The sequence below is a fragment of the Polyodon spathula genome, chromosome 3 (genome assembly GCF_017654505.1).
Source record: "Polyodon spathula isolate WHYD16114869_AA chromosome 3, ASM1765450v1, whole genome shotgun sequence".
NCBI lineage: Eukaryota > Metazoa > Chordata > Actinopteri > Acipenseriformes > Polyodontidae > Polyodon > Polyodon spathula.
The window spans coordinates 23,719,080-23,744,930 of record NC_054536.1 but is presented as its reverse complement, the minus strand read 5'-3'; the positions used below and the strand labels follow the sequence as shown (position 1 = coordinate 23,744,930).

At 37.1% G+C, this 25,851-nt stretch overlaps 1 protein-coding gene across 7 annotated transcripts in view; it reads left to right on the top strand.

Annotated features, from left to right (window-relative positions):
* Window positions 1-25,851, top strand: part of LOC121312873 (engulfment and cell motility protein 1) — a 186,923-nt gene that overhangs the window by 74,386 nt on the left and 86,686 nt on the right. For all 7 annotated transcript variants that reach the window (XM_041244750.1, XM_041244746.1, XM_041244749.1 and 4 more), the window contains 2 exons: window positions 5,159-5,263; window positions 14,497-14,605. In XM_041244750.1, coding sequence (XP_041100684.1) covers window positions 5,159-5,263; window positions 14,497-14,605 — 214 coding nt within the window. The remainder of the gene's footprint in view (window positions 1-5,158; window positions 5,264-14,496; window positions 14,606-25,851) is intronic.

Sequence of the window (25,851 nt, the reverse complement as noted above, 5' to 3'; positions counted from 1 at the left end):
ATATATATATATATATATATATATATATATATATATATATATAATGTAAAATAAAAATTATCAATTCTCCCTGCAAAGCACATGTGAAATGTGTGTTTAATAATGTGTTAATTGTTTTGGCAGTTGGCCAAAATTGTAAATTAGTGCCAGCTGCTTACATTTTGCTTTAATTTTGTGGGGAATAAAAACCCTACAGTTCATTAATTCAGGTCTGACGAAGGAAGAGCCTGGTCATGGAACCGTTATGTTACTTTGCAAATGTAGTACTGTGTATTTTTTTTATTCTATTTTTTTCCCTCAATATATGTAATTTATTGTGAGTGTAATTTATTTTTTTTGTTACATAAAGACTACATTTTAATAATAATATAATAATAATATAATAATAATAATAATAATAATAATAATAATAATAATAATAAAACATTTCAATTAACATAAAGGTCTTTTTTTTGTTGTCTTATGCAATGAAAATTATTTTGGTAATACAGGGTATGTGTATTAGCGACATCTCATTATATCGACCTGAACTATTAAATTAAAACTAGACAAAAAGCAATTAAAAAATGAACTTATGTTTAATGATGAAAGCTATCTGTTGATTCAGTATATAGCGTACAATTTTTAAATCAATATATATATAGAAAAGGCGTGTCCTGATTTGTCTTGCAGTAGCATCAACTGGAGCGTCTCCCAGTGTGCCCTAAAAGCCTCATTTTCCCTAAAAGCTTGTGTCCTGTGGAAGGGATACAATATCCATTTTCATACGGCAATATTGTGAGAAACAGTGTGCCACAAAAAAACTAGTTGACTCTACCTGACCTATCCAAACATCTGAAACTCATTTAACTCAATGATCAATCGAGCAGAAATGATGGCTTGATTTTATACCTGTGTTCTCCAATGTTAAAAAACTGTGCCATAGCCACTAATACATTGCCCTGCACACTTCACTAAAGCTGCAGTAACTTTATGTACTGTACTGTATACAGCTGACTGGCTAATTCCTGCAGCAGAACCTACAGTCCTCTCAGAAAAACCAGTGGCAAAAAAGTTTAGTGCAGCTGTGACTTTTAATGCAACAGACAATACGTTATATTTCCCTGTATGTCTTTCCAGATCTGCCTGCAGTTACTAGCAGATATCAGCTATAGTTTGCTGGTTAGTGGTGATGTATGCATTTGCTGCCTAACAGGTGTAAAAAGAGACACCGGTTTTGGAAAATCTTCTTTCTTCTCTCCCTTTTTGCACTGTACAACAGAGCTGTGCCGGGGCCATACCGAGCCCTCATGGTGCGGTTTAAGGAGAGCCTGGATTGTTTTTCCACTGCAGAGTTGAGCCGTGCTACTGACGTCACACGCAACGAAAAACAGTTGTTATTAGTTTATTGTTATTAATTAATAAATTAAATGGGTGTTCAAAAATTAATAGACCAACGGTACAGCTGTATCTTGCATCACTATATTTTGTAAATATATTTGGAAATAATCTTTTATAATCTACAAATTTTACTTATTTATATCGATTTAGTGAAGTTATCCCATTTTAAGGATAGCTGTCTTTTTTTTTTTTTTTTTTTTTTTTTTTTTTCCCAAAAGTTGTTTTTGTTTGGGTGCTTAAAAAAATAATCTGCATGAGCACAACGGGAGCCGTAGTTGTATGTATGGTACAGTTGTATTTTGTTTTACTATATTTTTGAAAATAAGTTTATAAATTTACTTTCTGCATTTTTTTTATATTAATATCATAAAGGTCAAGAATGATAATTGTGTGTTTCTGGGTGTTAAATGTACAGTACCCACAGTTTGTGCCCATTTGCTTCAAATCGTCAATTTCTGACGCACGACTGCAGAGCTTCCTGAGCACGTCTATCTGCCCATAGAGAAACTAGAGCCTGCACTTCCTCGGCATCCTAAGACATTACTTTTCTCTCATAACACTAGCTGCCCACTTGTTACTTGTTTGTTTTTGTGGAGTGTACTGACTGACGCAACATAATGACGAAAATCCCCTTAACCTCACCCCTGGCTCAGCTTGGCTCGCAGCCGGATTCAGATGTCTTGTGAGGCTGGAGTTTCACAGTTTGGTTCTCGCTCGGCTTGACAAATAGCCAGTGGAGAACCACCTGTACCCATACCGTACCGAGCCCTCGGGCCAGATGTGCCAATGGAGAAGTATTAGAGAGTATTAGATGCAGGAATGCTAATGCATATTCAACAAACACAAGTAATACATATTGTAATACGGCAGGGAAGAGGTTAAGTTTTCCCTGCCCAGAAACACAGGCAAATGCACATTTTGTTTGTTTAATTGTTTAATTATTAGTTATCCCCTGCATCTGGTGTGTATTTTAAATTAGAGCCAGATGCAGGGTATTTAAAGAAAGCAGCCAGTCTGTTCAGGGCTGTAGTGTGAAGAGCCCGGTTGTGAGTGTGTGCGACAGTCAGAAGGTATTGCATGTAAGCCTTTCTTGTGTTTTGTGGTGGTGTTACAGGTAAACAGCCTAGCTGTCCTGTATTATAGTTAGGTTCCTGTCTGTTCAGGTAGTGCTCGAAAAAGAGCTAGGTGTTTGTTTTGTTTATTTGTGTTAATTAAAAGTGCGCGCTATAAAATTCCATTTCCATGTCCTGGGCCCTGTCTTAAGGGGGCAACGAACGAGTGTGAGTTGCAGTTCTTTTACAATATTCAGTTTATAAAATGTAAATATAGATATGTATATATACGTTTTTTTCTTTGCAGTCCTCTTCCCCTTTTTTTCCACGTTTTCACTTCCTTCTACGCCTGGTGCCGATTAACTGCTTTTAAACCTGCGTGAAGTGGTGCATATCGGCAAGTAGACGCAGAGACCAGAAGCATTGTAGTTTATGCACTTACCCATCTTTATTTACATACGTTTACAATAATACAAAACAAACACTGCACTGCCTTCACCATCACACCACTTATCTACACCCATGATCACCCTATTTATACATATACGAAATGTTAATGACACCACGCCTCAAAAGTTATGTCGACACTGGCGCTAGTGCTAGCTCTAAATGGGAGCCCAAAGCATTGGTCCAAAATCGCATTACAGCGCAACGAAGTTTGCACTGACTTTTGAGCTTCAAAAATCATGACCAAATGACCTTTACGCTTGCCACACTACTTTGCGACGTCATAAACATCAGGCCCCTTGTGTGTTTTAACCTGAATAGCTCTAATGGACTACCTGTAATGAAATGTCGACTTCACTTTCCAATTTGAATTCTGTCAATTCCTAATTACAAATTAAAATTGGTAAGTTATAGTAGATGACTATTAGTTTGGCTTTCACACCTTGGTGAGGGTCCTAACTTATCATTAATCGCACCACAAGATTGTGGACCATATTTAAGACTGTGGGCCATATTTTTGAAGCATTCAAAGCAGGGCTTATTGTACTCCAGTCTTTAATTAACTCCTATTAAATCACGTAGTAATTCTACAAAACTAAAACCAAACAACTAAGTTTTATATATATATATGTGTGTGTGTGTGTGTGTGTGTATATATATATATATATAGTGTTTTATACCCATTTTGTAATATTAAACAGATTTTGTTTTCTTCTTTCAAAAGTATGAAACACTTTGGAAGGATGGCCCTGTGTATCATACGAGATGACATACTGCATGAATGCATCTTGTTATAACACTGGGAATGTTTTGTTTTTTGTTCACAGGGACCTTATTAAAAACATACATATGGTGCCTGAAGGTTTAAATAGAAAGGAACAATAGATCATTTCATCATTAACTGTAGTAAATAACATCACAAACATATTTATAGATTTTAAATAGAAATACGTGAGCGTAGTTACCATGGCATCAAAAACCTGTAAGTACCTCTGCTGTTTGTATTCAAACACACTTTCTCTTGACAAAGAAAATGCTTGACCCGAGGGAAGACTGTTGTTACCGACAGGTGGCTGTAATGTCCGAGGGGAATTTAATTTTTGACTATGGCTGCAGTACGTATTTAATATATGAATTAGTCAAGAAAATAAGTGAGGCAGGGTTGAATAGTAAATACGACTTCATATATTTTGTTTAAATATAGCTGATACAGCATAAGAAAATAAATAGCAGAAAATGTTTTTGAAGTTCATACCGTATAGTTGGCAAAGTTTTTCTCCATCTGTGTCTGGTTTGCCGACTGCTGCATAGTCCAGTTTATATCCCGCCCGTCATATTTGTTTTCGTTGAGTTGAACTTCAGAAAGCCAGAAAACTGACAGTGACTTTTTAATCACCATTTTAGTGTTTGGAGCATCTTTCTTTTGTAGTATGTTTTGTAGTTCACTTGCTGTTAACTCATAGAATCAGTGTTCTGCCATTTTCTGTTCTGAAGCGTGCAGAGGGGAGAAAGGCGTTCCTTGTGAAAATGGTCAGGACTGACAGTGATACGAACCAATCACATGTCAGGCTGAGACTGTTGACTGGTGGTGCAAGGATGTTAGGGCAATAGTTTGATGCATTTTCCCTACTATGGTGAGGTTTTAACCAATCACAGGCCAGGATTTACAATCAATATATATGATTCAATTAATGTGGTTCTTTTGAGGAGGATGTGTCTGCTGTTTTATTCAACTTCAAAGTTGGTTTCTGTGTAATTGAAGGTTGTACTGTATTGTAAAGGCCCAGATACCTGCTTTGGGTCCATTAAAGTCCCAATGTGGTGGATGGTGATGGCCTGGCTCCCCCTCCTTGTTTAATCTTCCTGAAAAATAAAAGCTGTATTAACCTGGGTAGGCCTGGGTTTACTCTTTTACTTTATGGTATTTTCAAATGGTATTTCTTTTTAACCAGAAATACAAAATTAACACTTTCACTACCACTGTTCAAAGCAGGTGCAATTTCTCTTCCACTATTACACAGTACACAATGTAGCTTATCTAGATATTGGACAGATTTTACATTTTCATGGAGTCAGTTTAATTTGTATATGTTGAAAATGAATATTTTAAAAAATCCTGAATAGATCTTTCTGTGTTTGTTTGTTTGTTTGTTTGTTTGTTTGTGTCTGTCTTGCTACAATTTTATTGTTTCCACAACATTTGTCTTGTTTCTACAGTAGTAGCTTTAACACTTTAACAAGTATTTAATTAATGTGACTCATCTGCTATCACTTCCCAGAATCATGTCAATCCAGCGGTGGACTTCACCCAGATTCCTCCAGGGATGCTTGCTCTGGATAACATGCTGTACTTTGCCAAGCACCAGCAGGATGCCTACATTAGGGTAAGGTTATTTTCACTTAATTTCTCACCACTGCCAGACACATCATTAGTGGTAAAAGAAACATTTTTTGTATTTGCTATTACAATCCTTGTTTTGTTTGTTATTGTCTTAAGTATATAACATTTAAAATAAATAAAAATCTTAAGACAGCATCAAATGATAATTATTTTCCAAACCTCCGTCTAGCAAGTGACAAAGCCTAATAAATAAATAAAATAAAATAAAACCTTGCATGATTCTAGGTTCCCTATCAAGTACGAAATGTAACCATTACCTATGTATTTATCCTTGGACCATAAAATCTGAATATTGACCATAAAATCCCGCCACCTAGGGCATAAAAAGACTGCTGACACAACATCATCATCATTTTTCCTTTCACTGACCTGAGAGTGAGCTCTATGCACAGATAAGCATCAGTTATATCTGATTTAATCTATTTTTCTTCTGTTTACACTTATTGCGATTTATTACGTGCTTCGTAATTACTATTTCACGTTGTGCATTCAGATGTGGGTTCGTTAGTTCATTAACAGCCTTGTTCCTGCACGAAGCCGGTGGCTTCTTCGCCCCTTCCTTGGAATCAAACACCTTAAGTCGGCTACTGTATTCTCCCTAAAGCTGCTAAGCTACGGTGAAGCTTAAAAATAAAAAATGTGTTTTTTATTATAAAAGTGATATTAAAATGCTATTAGAATAACTGTTTTACTATTGTATTCTGAGAATTTTTTTCTCTGTATTTTCTGTTTTGTTTTTATTTTTTTTTGTTTTTCCACAGAAATTCTAAAGACCAAGACACGCACTTGTGTCAAGCTGCTTGCAGTTTTTCCCTCAGTGTCTCGTTGCCTCCTTAAGCTCTGCTTGCAGAATCAGTACGAAGACTGTTAGCACTCTAGCAGTAGGTTTCCCCAGTTTTCGAGCTGCTAGTTAGCCAAGAGTGTTATATAGGTGGGCATCCCTATATTTGCATTTGTGATAACTGTATGTCCAAGAATTGCTTCCTTTACCGTCGGTACTTTTGTACAACGAATGAGTTTACCTTTGCCAATTTCACTTGCCGTCACTGAGCTCGGCTCTGCTTCGGGTCTGACTGCTTGCAGTCCTTCCCGCATTGTTTAGATGCCACTCTGGTCTCCGCTTGCAGTGTTACTGCGAAGGCTGTCGGTGACAGCAGGCTCACTCCAGTCTTAGGGCTGTGCTGTGCTAAGCCAGAAGCTATACAAATGGGCATCCCTGTATATTGCTTGTTCGGTAACTGTAGGTCACTGATCTACCACCATTCTTAGTGAGTAAGGTTACCACAACAGTAGTGTACAGTGCTCTGCACCTTACCTTACCATTTGCACTATACTATGTGCATTGTGCACCGCACCATACCGTGCTTGTGCACGGTACTGTGTGTACCGTGCCCACTGCACTGTACCATGCTTGTGCACCACACCATACTGTGCTCCTTGCACTGTGACCGGTGCAGGCTTTAGCGTATTATGTGGACAGAACAGAACAGTTGGAGGCAGTCTGAACAGTTTTTCATCTGTTATGGGACTAACTCCCTTGGGAAAGCTCTGCCTAAGTGGTTCACAGATACGGTTAAGACTGCCTAATAGTGAGCCAACTTGCCCCCTCACTGCCCATTCCAACAGGGGCATGGCAGCTTTGTGGGCTTTGTTACAGGGCTCATCTGTCAGGGACATTTGCGATGCAGTGGTGTGCACTGCTTGGCTTACTTTACGCGGTTCTATCAGCTAAATGTCGTGGATCCACAAAACCCTGGTTTTGGCACAAGAGGTGAGTTCTCCCTCAGTTTTTCTGCTTTGGTTTAGCTGTGTTTTGGCTTGTCTGCAATATTGCCTTGCGACAGCTTTGGCATTCATACTCATTAGGTAATAGTTACATTTCGTACTTGATAGGGAACGTTAGGTTATTATCATAACCCTGGTTCCCTGAAATAGAAGTTTAACCATTAACCTTCAAGGTCGCTGCATTATTATTGCAGCAGTCTTAGAGGAAAAATGATGACTGTGTTGTGTCAGCAATCTTTTTATGCCCTAGGGGCGGGCGCGAAGGAGTCACAGACACTATGTGTAGCTTTGATATATCTATTTAAGTTTTATGGTCTTTTAAGGATAAATAACCATTAGGTAGTGGTTACATTTCTATTTCAGGGAACCAGGGTTATGATAATAACCTAATGCTAGCTTGAAACCCATAGTGTCTATGAAGCTACATTTATAATGTCCTCCAGCTTTATTATCACACTGCTACTGACAATGTGTGCTGTTTTTCATAGGAGAAGAATACACCTTTTAAAGTAAAAGGTACATAGCACTGTTTCTACCTGCTATTACAAGTAATCTTGGTGTCAGTGTTGATGTGGTTGCACTTTTTCTTGCTTACTGAGTCTCTTACCTCCTTAAACACATACCTGTCAACATTGAGCTTTCAAAATAAGGGAGCTTTTGTAAATTGAAATGTTAGTGGGAATAAAATCTACATTAGACAAAAAAGGCATACAAGTATTCCACTTTATTATTTGGTAGACTGTGATACAGTGCTCCTTTTAATTTGCTTTTAAAAGTGAAAATTATAAAAACAGAAAAACTAAAATTAGATGCTCACAATCAAATTATCTTTTGGCCCGTTTGGTGAATCTTATTGTATTGTAGTTGTAGGTGGCTGATTTGGGAGCAGGTCGACCTGTAGTTGATTTTGGTATTGCACATTGACCTCATCATCAAAGGACGAGTTATGGCACCTACTTGATAACAAGAAATAAAAAAAAAATCTCCTCATATCTTTTTTTTCTTCCATGATACATGTGCCTCTGTCATTTTAGATGGCTGGCTATGGCCGTGAAAACTCTAAATTCAGTAAGTCAATAATAACAAATAATCAAAAAAGCCAGAAAACATAACATGATATTGCAATGTTCTTTGTTACACTGCACATATGTTGTGGATCAATAATAATAATTTTTCTTAGGAGAAGCGTCCAAAAAACAGGAAGGTCCCGGCAAAATTACGGGAGAGTCGGTAGATCTGTTAACATAACATTGTTTCCTGCAAAGATTTGCAAACTGTGTTTTTTCTACCCCTTTATCTACCCCTTGCCTTCTCTGTTGTGAAAATCTCTGGAGAGAGATGCCTGGCTTCAAGTGTTTGTACCTAATGATAAAGTAAGATGGCTGCCATATTGTGGTTATGTGACTTTTTGTTGATTTCTGGATGATAAATACCTTACTACACAATGCGCTATTTTCTGGTAGTTTAAATTTTCGTGCAAAAAAATTCAACCATATTGCGGCAGTAATTTTACAAAATTGCCATCACTGCATAGGCAGCCTCCTGTCCGAGAGACCATTTGATGTGCTGACTTCAGAGTTTATATATTTTTCATTTCACTGACCCCCGACCTTATATAAGTGGCAAATTGAAGGCATGTGACTTTTTAGTTTTCTGTATATAGACAGTAATAATAAAGCTTTTTGTTATCTTAATTTTTGACATTTGGTTACATTTCCTTAACAGCCTTTTGCTCCATTTATTTGTGGTGTCTTGAAAGCTAATTTATACATATTCAGCTGATCCTAATAAAATCACCAGAAAACAAACACGTTTTAGTACTTGTATATGGATCAGAATAGCGTATTCTGTTTTACAATGACATGATCTGATATTCATGATAATTTTAATACCGCACCTAAAGGACACAAATATTCCTTTATGTAATCTGAATGTCACGAGTAAGATGGTTGAGCATGAGTTCTGGTGAATGTAAATACCTTTTTGAAATAGACTGCACTTTAAAAAGGGAGGCTGCTGTAGGGCACACTACAGGAATAATACACACTGCACACTAACGTTATCATTTTATACTAGTAGATCCAAGTATTGACGCATGGTATTTTATGGCCAACAATTAAGATTACTATAAAACAATTTTAGTAAAATGACTAGTGCAGATGTAAAATTGGCATAATAGGGTCTTAAGCAAGTTTGTTGAAGTCAGCAGAACAGGTTTTGATCATGATGCTGTGGTTTGTACAATATGTACAGCATAGAAAGCAAATAAGGGACTGGGTTAATAAATGGCCTTTTATTCAAAAGTGAAAAATAAAGTTGAAAACAGACAGTTATAATGAAGAGTACTTGTAAGAGTGTAGAAATTCTAATGAAAAAAAGATTTATTTAAGGTGGTAACAAAAAGAGAATTTTAATTAGTTACCTTTTAAACTTTTATTCTAACATATTATTTCTAATTCACAGAAAGTGTCATTAATGTCTTAATTGATGGCGCTTGAAGGCTCTATTTCATTACACAAGGGTAATGAAATAGAGCCTTCATGGGTGCATTGTGATTGCTGAAGCTTGGGAATGTCTCAGTTTTTACAAAAACAAAACAGGGAGCTCAGCATTTGACACAGCATTGCTGAACCATACTGGTGTGTCTTGATAAATAACAAGAATAACTATATAATGAAACAGGGTTCTGTAGGCTACCACTGATGTGAACTGAATAGAAGAGAAGCTTCCTAGCATTTCGATGGCAACGCTGTACCTGATCCCAAGCACTCAATATTATTTATTTTTTTCCACCACCAGTATTTTTTACGCTATGTAATGAACACTCAAGAATGGAGCCTCAACTAAATATTTAATAAAACAAAAACTCATTATGGCCTGTACTTCTACTTCTCTCTCCGTTTATTATCCTTTTAGACACCTGAATACTTTTGACAGTAGGATATTAAATTAGTGTGTTCTATAGCTGCTAAACTTGTTCCGGCTCTCAATTTTTAGAGTGTTGCTTGATGGTGCTTGGCAACTGAGCTTTATAATAAATGTTCTAGTTGAACAAGAATGGAAACCATTTATGATAAAGTGCCATATGCAGGTCATTGCAGTTTTGCGTCTTGCAGTAGCTCAGTCTTACTTTTTAAATTACTAAGGTTAAAGAATTAGGGGTTGAGTGGTACAGGTTTAATGCCCAAGTCTTTTGTCATTGGAGGACAGATTTGAAGTGAGGTCAAATATTGCAGTTGACCGTATTACAAAATGAGTTTACACAACTTGGTAAAATACAGGCAGCCCAATACTGAAGCAAGCGCAGAGTCACATTTCCAGAGACAAAAACACATATATTTTTTATATATTTATAAAAGCAACAAAAAATACTCAGAAGAACAATTTAACTGAATGTTTGTTGATGAATCTTTGTTTTATCAAGAACAAAAATATTTAAATGTCTTCCATGGATGGCTTTTTAAGAGTGCAGTTTTAAGGTACATTTGTAGGGGTGTGTGTGTGTGTGTATATATATATATATATATATATATATAGCATTTGCACATAATGTCCTGTCTACACATATGCAGTGCAGCAGAGCAGTGAAGGGTAAACCCCATTTCAACACATGCCTTCCAATGGTAGTGTGATTATTATAAGCATGGCATTAAATTATACTGCATTAAAAAAAAAAAAAAAAAAAAATCCATAAATAGGTTTGCCGCTCCATTACTGTGTAAAAACTGGATGTAAATGTAATAGCCACCTTAATGTAGACGTTTGCTTCTAGGATTGTTGCTCTATTGGATTTCACTTTCGTCTGAGGAAATGTTCCTCACTGAGATGAATTCAGATTTGCTCTCTGAGACATAAGAGATTGTTAGGGTCATTTAGTCTTTACTCTCGGGAGACCAAAAAAGTTGAGAGATTGAAAAGTTTTGCCGTGCCTTATTTTTATTTATTTATTTATTTTTTAATGTCGTTTTTTACCTTTTTTTTTTTTTTTTTTTTTTACTGGTTTCCTCCCCAGTTTGGAATGCTGAATTATTATTTTTACCTCGAAACGTGTTCCTGCCAGTCCTGTCATTTTTCACACTGCGGATCCACAGCAAAGCTGCTAGACCTATAGTGCTGGAGGACAACACAGATAAGAATGACTCTACTGCAGACCCGCAGGCACCCTATCAGCCACAGGGGTTGCTGGTGTGCGGCGAACTGTGAATTGCCCTGCTGACCTAAGCCCTCATTACCAGGGCGACGCTCGGCCAATTGGGCGCCACTCCCTAGGAACCCCTGGTCATGATCGGCAATTACATATCCTGGATTCGAACATGCAATCTCCAGGTGATAGGCTGCATCCTGCACTCCACTCTGAGCGCCTATAATGGATGTGCCACTCGGGTGCCCCCCATGTCTTATTCTTGATACCATTTGTCTTATATTAAGTGAAGCAACAAGTAGAACAAGATACGTAAAGCCCAGTGAAATGTTTTATTTATTTTTTAATCATTTTTCATTTTATTTTTCACAAATTGTTTTATTTTGCTTATTACAGGTACAGCAATAAGTGTAATATACATGTTTTAACTACATACATATTTATTATTAAACATTATCCTTTTTTTTACATTTTGACAAACAGACGTTGCACAAAAACATTTAGTTACCATAATTTGTTATTAACGAAAGTAACGGTAACATACAGTTCCCCACTCTTTTTAATTCACTGCCTATTTACAGTAAGTACTGTCCATACCCTCTATAAAAATACAATAAAATGAACTACTAAATATATATTTACACTGCCCTGCTACTGTGGGGCTGTCATAATAATTGCACATACAGCAATCTACCCATAGGAATAGTATTTCATTCCCATTGCACTGAAGCAGTGTACAACAAGCTTGGGGTTTCTCAGTATTTAAACAATAAGCAAAGCAGATGCATTCATTCAAATCCATTCAAAACCAAAATGGCATTTGCTCCAGTGCAAAGTTTGCACCCCTTGAAATAAAACAAAGAATTACTGTACTAATACAAAATACAAGCAAACAAGCCACATTTTCCCCAAAATGAATAAACAGCTATTGCTTAACTATGGATTAGGGAGTGGTTAACATGTAGAAAACAGCAAGTACTGATTAGAGGAGAAAACTCAAATGGAGCGAAGTAACCAGTGGAGTACCACAGGGATCAGTATTAGGTCCTCTGCTCTTCCTAATCTACATTAGTGACTTTGATTCTGGTATAGTAAGCAAACTTAAATTTGCAGATAACACAAAAATAGGAGTGGCAAACAAGGTTGCAGCAGCAAAGGTCATTCAAAATGATCTAGACAAAATTCAGAACTGGGCAGACATATGGCAGATGGCATTTAATATAGAAAAGTATAAGGTACTGCACGTAGGCAATACAAATGTGCAATATAAATACCATATGGGATATACTGAAATTGAAAAAGAAATCTATAAAACAAGATCTAGGAGTTTATGTTGACTCAGAAATGCCTTCATCTAGGCAATGTGGGGAAGCTATAAAAAAGGCCAACAAGATGCTTGGATATATAGTGAAAAGTGCTGAATTTAAATCAAGGGAAGTAATGTTAAAACTTTTTACAAGGCATTAGTAAGACCTCAATATTGTGTTCAGTTCTGGTCACCTCGCTACGAAAAGGATATTGCTGCTATAGAAAGAGTGCAAAGAAGAGCGACCAGAATTATTCTGGGTTTAAAAGGCATGTCATATGCAGACAAGCTAAAATAATTTCATCTATTTAGTCTTGAACAAAGATGACTACGTGGTGATCTGATTCAAGCATTCAAAATTCTAAAAAGTATTGACAATGTCAACCTACGGGCCTTTTTCGACCTGAAAGAAACAAGGACCAGGGGTCACAAATGGAGATTAGATAAAGGGGCATTCAGAACAGCAAATAGGAGGCACTTTTTTTAGAGAGAATTAAGGGAGTTTGGAAACAACTCCCCAGTAGTGTCCCTGAAGCTGACACCCTGGGATCCTTCAAGAAGTTACTTGATGATATTCTGGGATCAATAAGCTACTAACAACCAAACGAGCAAGAGGGGCCAAATGGCCTCCTCCTGGTTTTGTAAACTTTCTTATGTATCTTTTGACCCCCATTACAGCCGACAGTTGCAAAATCTGCACATCATTATTTTGTCACCGTCAGCTGCACATATCCCCTCTTTGCAGCGTTGTTTAATTGTTACGCACGGTTTAGACATTTAAGAAACAATTGTCTCTTGTCTTCCATCACAATTTGAATTCCCCAACAACTCGCTTCAAATTATACGTCCGAACAAGTGCTAGTCAGAGCCTCCGTTTCCCTTCAGTCCGTGTCTATGGTAATGGCTGAGCCTTGACAACTGTGATTGCAAGTATTGTTTGTATAAACCTCCAAATTCAAAAATGTCTATGTTTTGCTTTCTATTGTTTTTCGTTTTATTTTGTTTTATATTTGCATTTAGTTTTATTTGGTGCTATTTTATATTTGCGAAAAACACAGGGCTCTAAAGATATGCTTGTCCCAGAAGACTATATCATTATACTATACGGTGCTTTGGGTTTCAGTAGCAATGACATTTAAAAATGAAAGTTAAGAATAAATCTCTGATGACCTGAAATTGAGACTGTAAGATTTAGATGTATCCTGATTGTCAGTGGGTCTCTACACCTGAGGTTTCTAATATGTCCAGCACTTTCCACTTTGAAAATGTGTTTTGAATAGAAGGAAAGACAATTGTGTAATTATTTGCTTTTTCATTTTCTCTTTGCAGTAATGTATAGCGTTTTTGAAAAATCACATTAAAAAGACAAAATGCAGGGATTAAAAGGAAAATAGTTAATTTATATTTGCTGTACAATTTAAAATTAATACAAGTTCCAGGGAGTTGAGATGAAAATTGTTATGTTTCAGTTTTTTTCACTTTATCCTTTTATTATCTCTTCATATTCAATAAACTAGTGGTAAATGCGTAATGCATACAATTATTCATTATACATTCTTTTGTACAGGAAAATAAATTAACAAGTTACCATTTTAAGACATTAACAAAAAAGCTGAATATCTCTTTCATTGACAGCATTAAACTGATGGAAAATTATTCATCAGCTTTGAATAATGGTTATGACATTCTTCTGCCTTCATTATGTGGTCAGTTACTTTTGTTACAGTCAAGACACCAAAGCTCATGCTTCATAATTGGCTCAACATTCCTCTTCACGCCTATTTGGAATCATTACAATCAATTATTTCTTTAAAAAAAAAAAAAAAAAAAGCTTCCCAAAATTCACAAGGGTATCATTTTAATATTCATAAAGATTGCACTGGAGTAAATGTTTTGTATTCAGACCGTACTGCACCCTGTGAAATGGGGGAACCCAGAGTGTTGTCTGTGTATTAAATTAGTCGTTCATCTTCTCTCATTTCAGATTGTGTTAGAAAACAGCAGCCGGGAAGACAAACACGAGTGTCCTTTTGGTCGAAGCAGCATTGAGTTAACCAAGATGCTTTGTGAAATCCTGAAAGTAGGAGAGCTGCGTAAGTTACACATTTTCTCCATGCCTTGCGAGGATACATCTTGTTTACATCAGTCTCAATTGCTGTTTCTGACTCTTTTTAAAAAATGTTTTATATATAAACACATCTCTGAATTGGACAACACTCAGATCAGCTTCTAGACAGTCTCTATGTTGAATAGTGCACCAGAGTGTTAACAAATGTCGGAACAGTAAAGTATATTTCAAAATGAAACAACATTGGAGATGGCAACAACATGTTATGATTTCAGACCACGGCAGCATGGTATTGGGAGCTTTTAACAGACCTAATAACTGCCTTCTACTCCACCTAATTAAACTTCCAGTGCGTTTTATTAAATTGGCTTCAAATTCCATGACCTGGCAAAAGAAGTCAAATCTTTTTTGTTTTGTATTTATTTTTGGCCTTAACCCAGCACTTCGCTATTCAAATATATGCAAGTGATTTTTATGTGCAAGTGCATTGGTACCCAAAAATATCAACTGGGAGTGGCACATTACATTCCAATTGAACCCCTTACTCCTTAAATACCTTGGGGTCTCTGAAATAGATAAAGATGAAATATTTTAAAAAGCAATATGTCTCAACTGCAGTGGTATCCTAAATGTTATTAGTTGCTAGTGTAGAAAGACAGAGTGGGATATTTTGCTCCCCAGATTGTTTTCTGGAATAGTGACTGCCAAGAGCTTTTAAAAGGGTTAAACTAGGGTACAATTTGTCTTTGGTATTTTAATGTTATGATGCTGAGTCTACACCACCATAAATAGTGTATTTTAACACCACAACCCTTGTATCTTATTAATTGGGCATTGTCCGAAGGCTTGTGGGGGAAAGTGTATGAGCACATCTTTGTCCGCCCCCCCACCCCATTCAAAGTGGTAACGGGTATAAAACAAAAGCAAGTCTCATTTCTGTGCCCTACAGAGATGGCTGAATCGCTGCAGCCTGTAGCTCACAATATTGCTTGACTGATTTATTTATTTATACATACACTGTGCTGTATATTCTAGTAGTCCAGTAACCAATGACATTTAATAGTACATCTAGAGATGTCTCTTCTAGAAAACCTGTGACCTCTGAAAGATTTTTAAAAAATAAATTAATAAATAAATAATGTGATGGTTATCAAGGCTGAGCTCAGCTGGCTGCTGTAATTGTAATGCCAATGTGAGATAAAGAGGAAATTGAAGACAGTTCAGCAGTCACTGCCAAGACGGGTGTGCATTCAGCCTTACTGTTCTGTTAAAAGAATCCATTGATATAATGTACAAATGCATTGGAGGCAAGCAGTAAATAGTTAATGTTAGATTTTTTTTTTCTTTTTAACGTATCTTTTTTCAGTGTTGTGATGTAAAGTGATTTTTTGAAAAAATAAACTGCATGGAAAGAGGTTTAGCTGAAATGTGTTAACTGTCATTCTCTCAATCTATGCAAGAATCCAGCAATTACTAATCTTTCTACATAGCTTTCAAAATATAGTAGCTAAAACCAATCTAGAAGTCAGTGCATCTATTCAACCATGTACAGTTACAAGGACATTATAGGACACCCCAATGAGGGGAGCTTGTATGAATTTGCAATTGCGCCTACAACTGCTCATATCTCATAACTAGGGTTGCCACCTTTTCCACTGACCAAAACCGTATATATTCCTCACTAGCCTTCGTCAAGCACCATACTACCAGTTCTTGGTAAAAAGTCATACTGTTGGTATTTTTTAGCAGTCGAACTTGCAGGCCATAGTGTTAGTGGATACAGTAAAGTAATTCCTGCCTGGCTGCACATTTCACTAGTATCGTGTGCATTACTGTGTCACACCACTGAAAACTCGCAGAAAAACTTAGTCATTCATACTTTCTATCTATGGTACTTGTGTATGCTCTTATGTAGTGTATTATAAAGTACATTAATTTGAATGGGACAGAAAATCTCTCATACAGATATAAATAGTTGTGTTTTTAATTTTTTGAAAAATAGAATAGTTAGACTGCTCTAGTTTCTTATTTAGAACATGTGGTCAAGGAAAAAGATTAACCTGCCCACTACTTCTTCCATGTGTACTTTGCATTTGATTTTGCGGCTTTCAGGAGCTTTGTTTTTCAGTACAATTTCATAAAAGTCCCCACAAGACACACTGAAGTTAAACCTGGTGCAGATTCCTGTCTTGACCAGGTTTAAAGACATCTGATTTCTTTCGACGCTGAACACTCGTTCGAATGCTGACTGGAATTGCAAAAGCACATTCTATAATTTTCAGGAGGTTTGGTGCATCACATTTGTCAAAAAACTTCCACCATTTCTGGTCCACTGAGAGTTTATCAGAATCCAGTTTTGGTAGTGCTTCTTTCAAGATACAGTATTCTTTGAACAGTTGCTCACCATCTATGTGTACATCAAAAATGCTTGGAATCTCGCATAGATCTTCAAAGTTGAATGTATCTTCAGGCTTCAAACTGGGAATTGGCAGTTTTCTGTAGGTATGAATCTGATCCGAAATTAAATCGCTTCTCCAGGTACTCTGAGCTTCTTTGGTAGACATCCAAAGCATTTTTTGTGAAGGCCTCTTGTTTGCTTGGTGGAAGATACTTCAGCGCTTGGTTAACTTTGAAGCCAAAAAACCTTTCTGAAATGCGAGACTTCAGGTTGCGCTGCACTTCGTTTAGTACGCTGAAGATCTCCAGTTTCAGGATTGCTGGCTGTAATGCATTCATGTAGCTGTGCACAAAAAAAAGATAGCACTCATGGACAGAGAGCTCTGTGTCGGGATTTAACCCATCTTCTTGATTTCACGAAATCCCAGATCAGTGCTGGACAGCTTTCTTCCCCCTGTTGAATGAAGTTTACTGCAGACCAATTCTTTAGAATCTACAGCTGTGGACAATGATAACCATCTAGTAGGTACGTGGTGCAGAAGCTTATGATATCCCATTGAAATCCAGACTTTAAAATCATCATTTTCAAGCCACTCGTCCCGGAAAGAACACAACTTTTAATTTTCTTAGTTGAAGGTGATTTTTTGTTTGCCGCCACCATTGAATCCTCTCTGTCCTCGGCTCGCAATGAAGTCCCGTGAGTAAATACTAGCTTAGTTCTGTTGGATTATTTTACATCAGGTGGATATGTACATTATTCAAAATGTGACAGCAGAAAGTGCAGCGCTTAGCTACGCGACATTTGAAGTTCAATTATTGGACAGCGCATATTTTCACATACTCAACATAAAGTAACACTAAAGTACAATGTATAAATCAGTAGTAAACAGTATTTTTTTTTTACAATGTTGGAAATCCTTTAAGCAGAAAGGCTGTTGATGTTGCTTATGCATGCATTTCACCAAAACTGGACATTCAGGCTTGTTAATTGGCACCCGGACACAGAAGCCAAAAAATGGACTGTCCGGGTCAAACCCAGATGAGTGGCAACCCTACTCATAACCCATTCAGCTTTCAACTTCATATTTCCAGTTGTGTGGACTCTCCTCGGACACAATCTAACTGCACCCTTGCACTTTGATCTGTGACCTAAACTGGCTTACATATTGAGGTCATGTGACTTTGACTTTGCTTTTCCGGATTGTTAAAACCGGATTGTGCCTGTACCTTGATTATGGTAAAAATGTTAATTAAACCAACAGCTAAACAAGCACCTTTTGAAAATCTAATCCCACTAAGGACATCATAATCAAACTTATCAGAGTTGTTAACATACACACATCCAGGAGTGTGCGGGATGATTGTCACACTTATAGTTACATCCTTTTTAGGTTAATAATCGGGCACCTTTTTTCCCTTCTTTCGTATTGCCTTACATTAGTGATTACATTGTTCTCCATTACCTTTGTATTCTTAGTTTACTACCTGTGATTTGGATATTTGCATAACAATAAAATGAGTTGTACAATGAGTTTCCAGACCCAAATAGTCTCATTAAATGTTCCATCATATACTCCTTTTCCTCCTCCCTGCTGGTTTTTGAGGCACGGAAGGATCATGAACGATCAGGTGATACTCCAAAAAACTGTTTCAGTCAAGTCCTCCTACACCTTGCTGTAGTCACGTCAGTGCAGTCACTTTTTGTGTACCGTGGCCTAAGCAGTTAGGTTTAGTACATCGGGATGTATGTTAAATGGACGTTCTGAACCAGAACTCCTGAGTGGGGCATGATAACTGTATGATTCTCTGGTCCCGGTTTAATAAGAGGACAGTTTTCAGTGGTCATCATGACGGATACAGGAGTGGGTGTGGGAGAAGAGTCGGAAGCATTGATTCGGAAGACGTTCCCTCTATGACACAAGGTGGTGTTGGTCCACGAGGGGTATGATGAGGAAACTATCCTGCCATGTTATGGCAGCTCATGGCCACAATCTGTTCCGTGTAATCTGTGTTAGTGGTCCTCGTAGTATTTATCAGGAGACCACTCTGATCCATAGGATTGGATGAAGGGTCCAGTGTTGCAGGTCAGCCTGTAATGTCAAGCATAGTATCAATTAATTACCATGCTTGTTAAGATAGAAGTGTTCACTTAAAGTAACTCTAAAGATTGTTATCTGTATGGGTGTTTAGAAGCATTCATTTATTCTGTAAGGAAAAGTCAGTGGTTTGTTTTCCCTGTTTACAGGTTTATAAAATTCACAAAAACCTCTACTGGGAGTGCTGCTTTCCTTTACTTGTCACAGGTAGAATACATTGGTTTCTCCGATGGCAAAACCTAGAACAAGAAGGAAAGAACAGCGGGCCTGTTTTTGCAGTATCGAGCGCCATGGCATTGCAAACAGGGAAGGCTTCCGTTCACTTAGAATAATGTGTCAGTGACCACTAAACAATGGGAGGTTTTCAGAGGCAGACCTATAAAATCAATCTGTATGTGGCTCTATGGGCCAGCTGGCAGAGCTGCAGCCTGTAGATAACCCCTGTGAGCTGAGGAAGCAGAGTTAGTTTGCAAACAGAAAATACTTGAATCTATAACACACATACTGTATTGGACAAATCAGGTCACCATACAGCAGAAGAGTGTTTGGCCATAGTTTTGCCAAAAGCAGTGTCACCCAGTAGGATGGCTACAGGGAAAGAAATTCAAATGCCATAGTTGGTGGTAAACCGGATACTGGGAAAAAAGTGAGAGTGGGAGGTTTAAATAGTAGTAAAGGTCGTTTGCCTGGTGTGAAGGAGGTAGTATGTGCCCAGGGATAGAGCTGTGGAAGGGGGCAGGATTGTTAATGCCAAGCGATGGCACCCTGATAAAGGGGGAAAGTGGATTGTGAAGTATGTATATCAAGAGGAGTGTGTCTCCAGCAGCTGAGGTACAGTACATTAGGAAGGGAAAAAAGTTCAGGCTTCTCAGTAGCACAGAAATAAAAGCACTACCCTCGCTTACAGTTACCAACATCATGTTATTTTAAACGCATCAACTGCAATACTGTATTGGCTCAAGAAGTCAGGACCTGTTGTAGAAATAGATTCTGGTAAGCACATGGTCATGGGAGAAAACATGTGTGTGTACCAAGAGTAAGGGAAACAGGTTTAGAAATAAAAGCAGCAGCATTAGAGCATTGAAAAGCAAAAAGCTTGCAAGCTCTACCAGTTGACAAAGGAGAGCTGCAAAGTTGTGGTGCGTGTGTAGGATGGAGACAGAAGCACCGCTGTCAATCAAAAATGTGCGCTGCTGGTCTCCCATGGCAGCACTAACAACTGATCGGTTCCACTCATCCCGCCGAAGCACCACACTCGGCCATAGGTGGAGCGGTAGCTTGGGTCTGAGGCAGATTATAATCCCATTCCTCCTCTGGAACACTCCAGTCATCTGGGATATACTCCTCATCGCTAATTTTAAAAGTGTAGGCACTGTATATCCTACAGCTGCTACCACTGCCTGGTGTGTGCCCCTGACAGAGACTAAAAAAGTGAATGTCAAGTTCAGACCTTTGTTGCCCTTTACACCATAGCACCTCCTGGTTGGCTCGCCAATTGTAAGATTTTGGTACCAGGAGTGGGTGCCTGTACCGTTTTAATGATGACAGAATAGGTGCCGAAGGTGTAGGAAGAAGCACAACAATGAAAGTTTGTCTGAATCATAACACTTACGAGTCTCTATTTAAATTTATTAAAATATATAAGCAGCAAGCATAACACTGAACATGGATATTACACCAGATTCTAGTGGGAGCACAGTCAATTGGTGTCGGTACTTCAATAATAAATTTGGTCCTCCAAGTCTGTATCTCAGTTTTGCTCACTAACCCAACTTTTTATCTCCCTTACTTTCTGTCTTAGCAGAGTCATTCTCAAGCAGCTACTCAGCTGGGACGAAGCAACAGGTGGTACAGAGTTGCGCTGACCTTTCAATTAGCTGTCCTGATTCACATTCCCACAAAAATTCAATGTACCCTTCATTATCTCTCTCATCTCCAAAATATACCTTGAATGTGTTTTGCAGTCAGTAACTCCTCTACTATACAAAGAACAGATGCTATGTCTCTTGAAAGTTCTCAGCCATTACAAGTATAAAACATTCAGTTATCCGCAAGAAAGAGTTAGGCAATTAAAATGATTATTATAAGTATATTGGCGTGTGTTTTTGATTTACAGTGGCGTTACCACGTCTTTTTTTTAGTTTGCGCTAAATATAAATTGGCATTAAGAAGTAAAACAGACATGCTTCTTGTGTGTTAATGTAAACTATTAGTACTGAGTGCCTGTTTTCATCAAAAATAGCTCATCAGTTCTGGAGGGTAGCTTTTGTGGACAACACTTGACATTTAGCTGATTAAATCAGAAACGTGTTGAAATTCCCTTCATATAATGTCAGCAAAAAGTCAAATCTTATTGTAGTGAAGAACGTCAAGGCAATGGACTGCAAATTATTAATCTGAAAAGAGGCATGGAATCAACCATTGCTTGAAGTTCTAATTCAGCAGCAGAGAACCTTTGTGAAAACATAACCCATATGTAGATGAAAATAGTGCTGTTTGCTAATTGCTCTGCCGGTAATTTTCGGCTTCATTGCATTGTGCAATTACTTAGTAAACTGTTTGTTCAACCATGACGTCACTTTTAATATCTCCAAAATATTCTTCAGCATTGTAATGCCAAGTACAGTAGCAACAACACAATAAGCATCTTTAAGCAAAAAAAACTATGGTTTCAGAGTGTGTTTGCTACATTCTTTAATAGTGCAGCCTCCTGTCAAGGTATTTTTCATCCCTTAAGACAGGGGTTTTCAAATGACTACAAAAGATTTAGAAGTGAGTAGTTTTTCGAGATTTATGATTATACTGTATTTACAGTATAATCGTAAATCTCGAAAAACTACTCACTTCTAAATCTTTCGTAGTCATTTTTGTATTACTCTAGTATAAATACAAGTTAATTTGGATTCATATGTTGTTTTTTTCTGACTTTATGTGAACGAAAAGACACACATTTGCCCGTTTTCCCATTGGAAATAGTGATATTTTTAAATATCACTGTCCTGGTCACAAAAGCAAAGTTTGTGGGGAATAATAGCCATTTTCTATACTTTTGAGGCATAAGCAATTAGGAAATAACACTTACTACCCAGGAACAAAAATTGTGTTACATAGTGTAATTGAATACTAATTCAATGTGAAGCAAAATCTTTCTGCATTTTTTTAGAAGTATACATGCTCTGGTAAACACATAAAAAAACTGGTAAAAAGTCATAATACCCTTGTTTTACTTTGATGGTTTTTGGTTTATTTATTAAGCCTGGCTGTATTTTCATAACGACAACGGCAGCTGGCTGAATTTGTTTAACTGTGTTTTGATAAGAGTACATCCAAATGATCCTTTTGTATTGTGTTTCTTACTTGCAAAAGAAAAACAAAGGAAGAGTCTACAGCAATTGCAAAAGTTATAGTCCATTTGGATAATTTTTATGTTGGCTTTAATCATTATTGTTTTATCTTGAGGTTATTGTATTTGATGTTGTAAACATTTTAAATGCCACATAATTATACTGAGACGGAAAGTAAATAATAAAAATATTTTCAGTATAGATTTTGAATTATTTATAATAACTTTTCTGAATAGAAAGAGAATACATGTGTTTCCGAAGAGATTCCCAAATACTGTTTTTTGATTCTGTGCATCCAACGACTTTGAAGTTTTAATAATTACTGTTTGGTATTCTGTCCTAAACCAGCAGTTTGTCAGTTCTAAATTATATATTAAATAAACTGAGAGTTGTAGTTAGATTATTCTGCCTTCTAATTGCAACTATGGTACTATTCAGTAGAGCTAATTGTAAAGGGGTACTTGAGCTGACGCCTTCAGACAGAAGGGGTACAGTTTGAAAAAAAAAAAAAAAACGAAAACCATTTCCTTAAGAGATGCAAGATTCCAGTCCCTGGAAACCTGGCTGCCACCGTGCAACTTTGTGTGCAGAATCCACACACTTCTTCACCCACAAAATGTCTAAGTGTTTAAACCTGAAATATATCAGAGGTTTGCTTGCGATTTAAGAAATGGCATGCGCTCTGATTGAGGATATCCCAAAGGCAATTGTAGCCTTGAAAAATCAGGTCTGATCGAAACTGCAATTTTATCTTAAAGATGTGATCTTGACTTGGTGGGCATTAGGGCTGGAAGGGTTTCTGGTTATGTAACAAGCTGGCTGCTTTGCGGAGGTGTTATACTGCATTTTGTTTGTGCAGCTTGTTGCTCCTGGCAGTTCTTTTGCATGGTGTTGCTAATTTGGTAAGGCATCATCAAGGCATCCTTCTGTTAAATTCAATGTCATTTATTTTTTTGGCTGGGAAAACAGCTTGACTGTAATGGTAAAGCCTTCCGAGCAAATTATATCACCTTCTGCTTTATACTAAATATTAGAAACAATCCAGAGCCCTGTTAACTGAATACAAAGCAAAAATAGGCAACCTGAGAATGTACAGCAAAAACGCAGGTGCCAGCAAATAACTTTATAAAGTGGAATTTTCAAGCTATTTGAATTTTTAGCTAAAAAGTAAAAAGCATGAAAGACTAGTGAAAGAGCATGCTGTATCACCCAGTAACACCTTGTTAATCCTCTTTTAATGTTTACTGTAGATCAGTGGTTCCCAACCTTTTTCAATGTAGGGTCCACCTTGGTGTTTGGATTTTTCCCACGGACCAATTGTCATGCATTTTTTCACAACAGAATTTCAAAACTAATGTGTGTATGTATAGTATATGTAGAAAATGAAGTATTTATATAATGTACCTAACTTGATTAGATTCCTGAGCTTGAATCTTCGCTACCAGGTCACAAGGGATGTTGTCATTTTGCACATTGTAAGTTGCTGATGGCAAAGTTCCTGTTTTGTTTTGTTTCAAATTGTTTTATTTTTTTCACATTCTGAATGCTTTGTAGATAAATGGCATCTCAGTTTTGCAGGTGTTAGACAAAACCTCCAGTAAATGTAAAAACATGCTGGTCCTCACAGCCGTTACCTCGTGTAGCAAATGAATTGTGTAGCAAACTGATCGCCAACTTCGCTCGATGAACATATAAAAAACACTGGAATATGAAGACGAGGTGGGAGGGAAGCAATTTAAAATTTGTAAAATGATTGGAGAGTGTACAGGATGTTGCTACTGAAACAGGATTGGCGGCACACAGTCCATATGATTTATAGCATTTTGGTTAAATATGATGGCGTCAAGAACAGACTGCGCATTATTTCCAGAAGTAGTGTTAATGGAATTTCCTTTTGGCATATAGATTTGTAAGATACTAAACCTGGCTGAATAAACCCATATAATAACATGGAGCTGGAATCGATCATTCCCACTATGGGTTCACAAGTCAAGCCTGTTTGTTTCACTTTAACTTCTGTTACTATATGCAGCCAACCTGTCCAAAAATGTATTGAAATAATGGTATACAGGATTCCTATACCCCTGGCAAGATTGTAGCACACTATTGTTGATAATGAAAAGTACTACAGCTTTGGTGTTTTTTATTTAATTATTCAAACAGAGTTAGGAATATTCAATGCAGTGCACTGGGCTGGGAAAACACAAGCAGTACTTGTTTCACATTAGAACGCTGTTTCAGTTAATCAAAGGCGCTGCTTGGTATTGCATCAAACTGTAATATATATATTAATTTATAAACACACCTGTGATAAAAGAAAACTGATAAAGGGGAATAAGGTAAACTACATACATATCTTATAATTATATATCATGTAGTTAAAGCTATTTGTTGTGTTGCTTAGTAATATTAGTAGCACAATGTGTGATCATGTAGAAATTGGTTTTTGCAAGAATTGTGTAACCAAATTTTGGGAGTTGTTTTGCGGACCACCTGGCGTTTACTAACAGACCACCAGTGTTTTGCGGACCACAGGTTGGGAATCGCTTGTATAGATGAATATAATTTACTTACGCATGAATGTGTTGGATCTTCAAGATGTTCGAGTCCGCAGATCAAAGGTGTTTTCAGGGATTATTCTTCAGTTGCTCAAGGACTTTCTGGTATTAGGATTACACCTTGTTAAATTACATTTTACATGTAGTTGTGCTCCTCTTTCCTTCCAGCATCTCCTGAAATTATTCACATTAGTGGAATTATATAGCTATTAGGGATGGGCATTTCCATATATTTTAATAATTGTGTAATTTACTAAACGATTACACCTTTGTGCTTTACATGAGCGTGCCACTGGCACGTTGTGATTGGCCAGTACTTCTGCTGCTTGAGGCTTACTGCTGGGCCTCTAGACTGAAGGTAGGTAGGTGGATACTTGCTTCTGGCATAGGTGGGTTAACATCCCTTTTGCTGTTCATGCAGCTCGATCTTTTATTGCAAAGTTTGAAATATGTGCAGAGTTTGTTCAACACAGAAATATTTTATTATGTGCTGCATATTTTGCCATCTATAACCTTTAGTCAAAGATAATTTGCAGTGAGAATGGATCCCACCTGAAGTGACACTTTCTGAAGTGCCAAGCAATAATTTGCTGTATCCCCACTGGGTAAAGGATGATACCAGTGAAACTAATCATAATTGTCAGCTTCTGTACTTAGTCCAGTTTATACCTTGTGCCAGGGGTGAATAAATACTTTATGGGCTCAAGGGCTCAATTCAATTAAGTTCTTGCTAAAAAAAAAAAAAAGGGTTTTAGGAAAACATCAATTCATGTAGTAAGGTAAGATCATATTGAACCATGAATTTATATAATATTTTTTTGTTCTAAAAATAAATAGGCCCTTAGTTTAACTGACTACTGTATGTATATACACTCC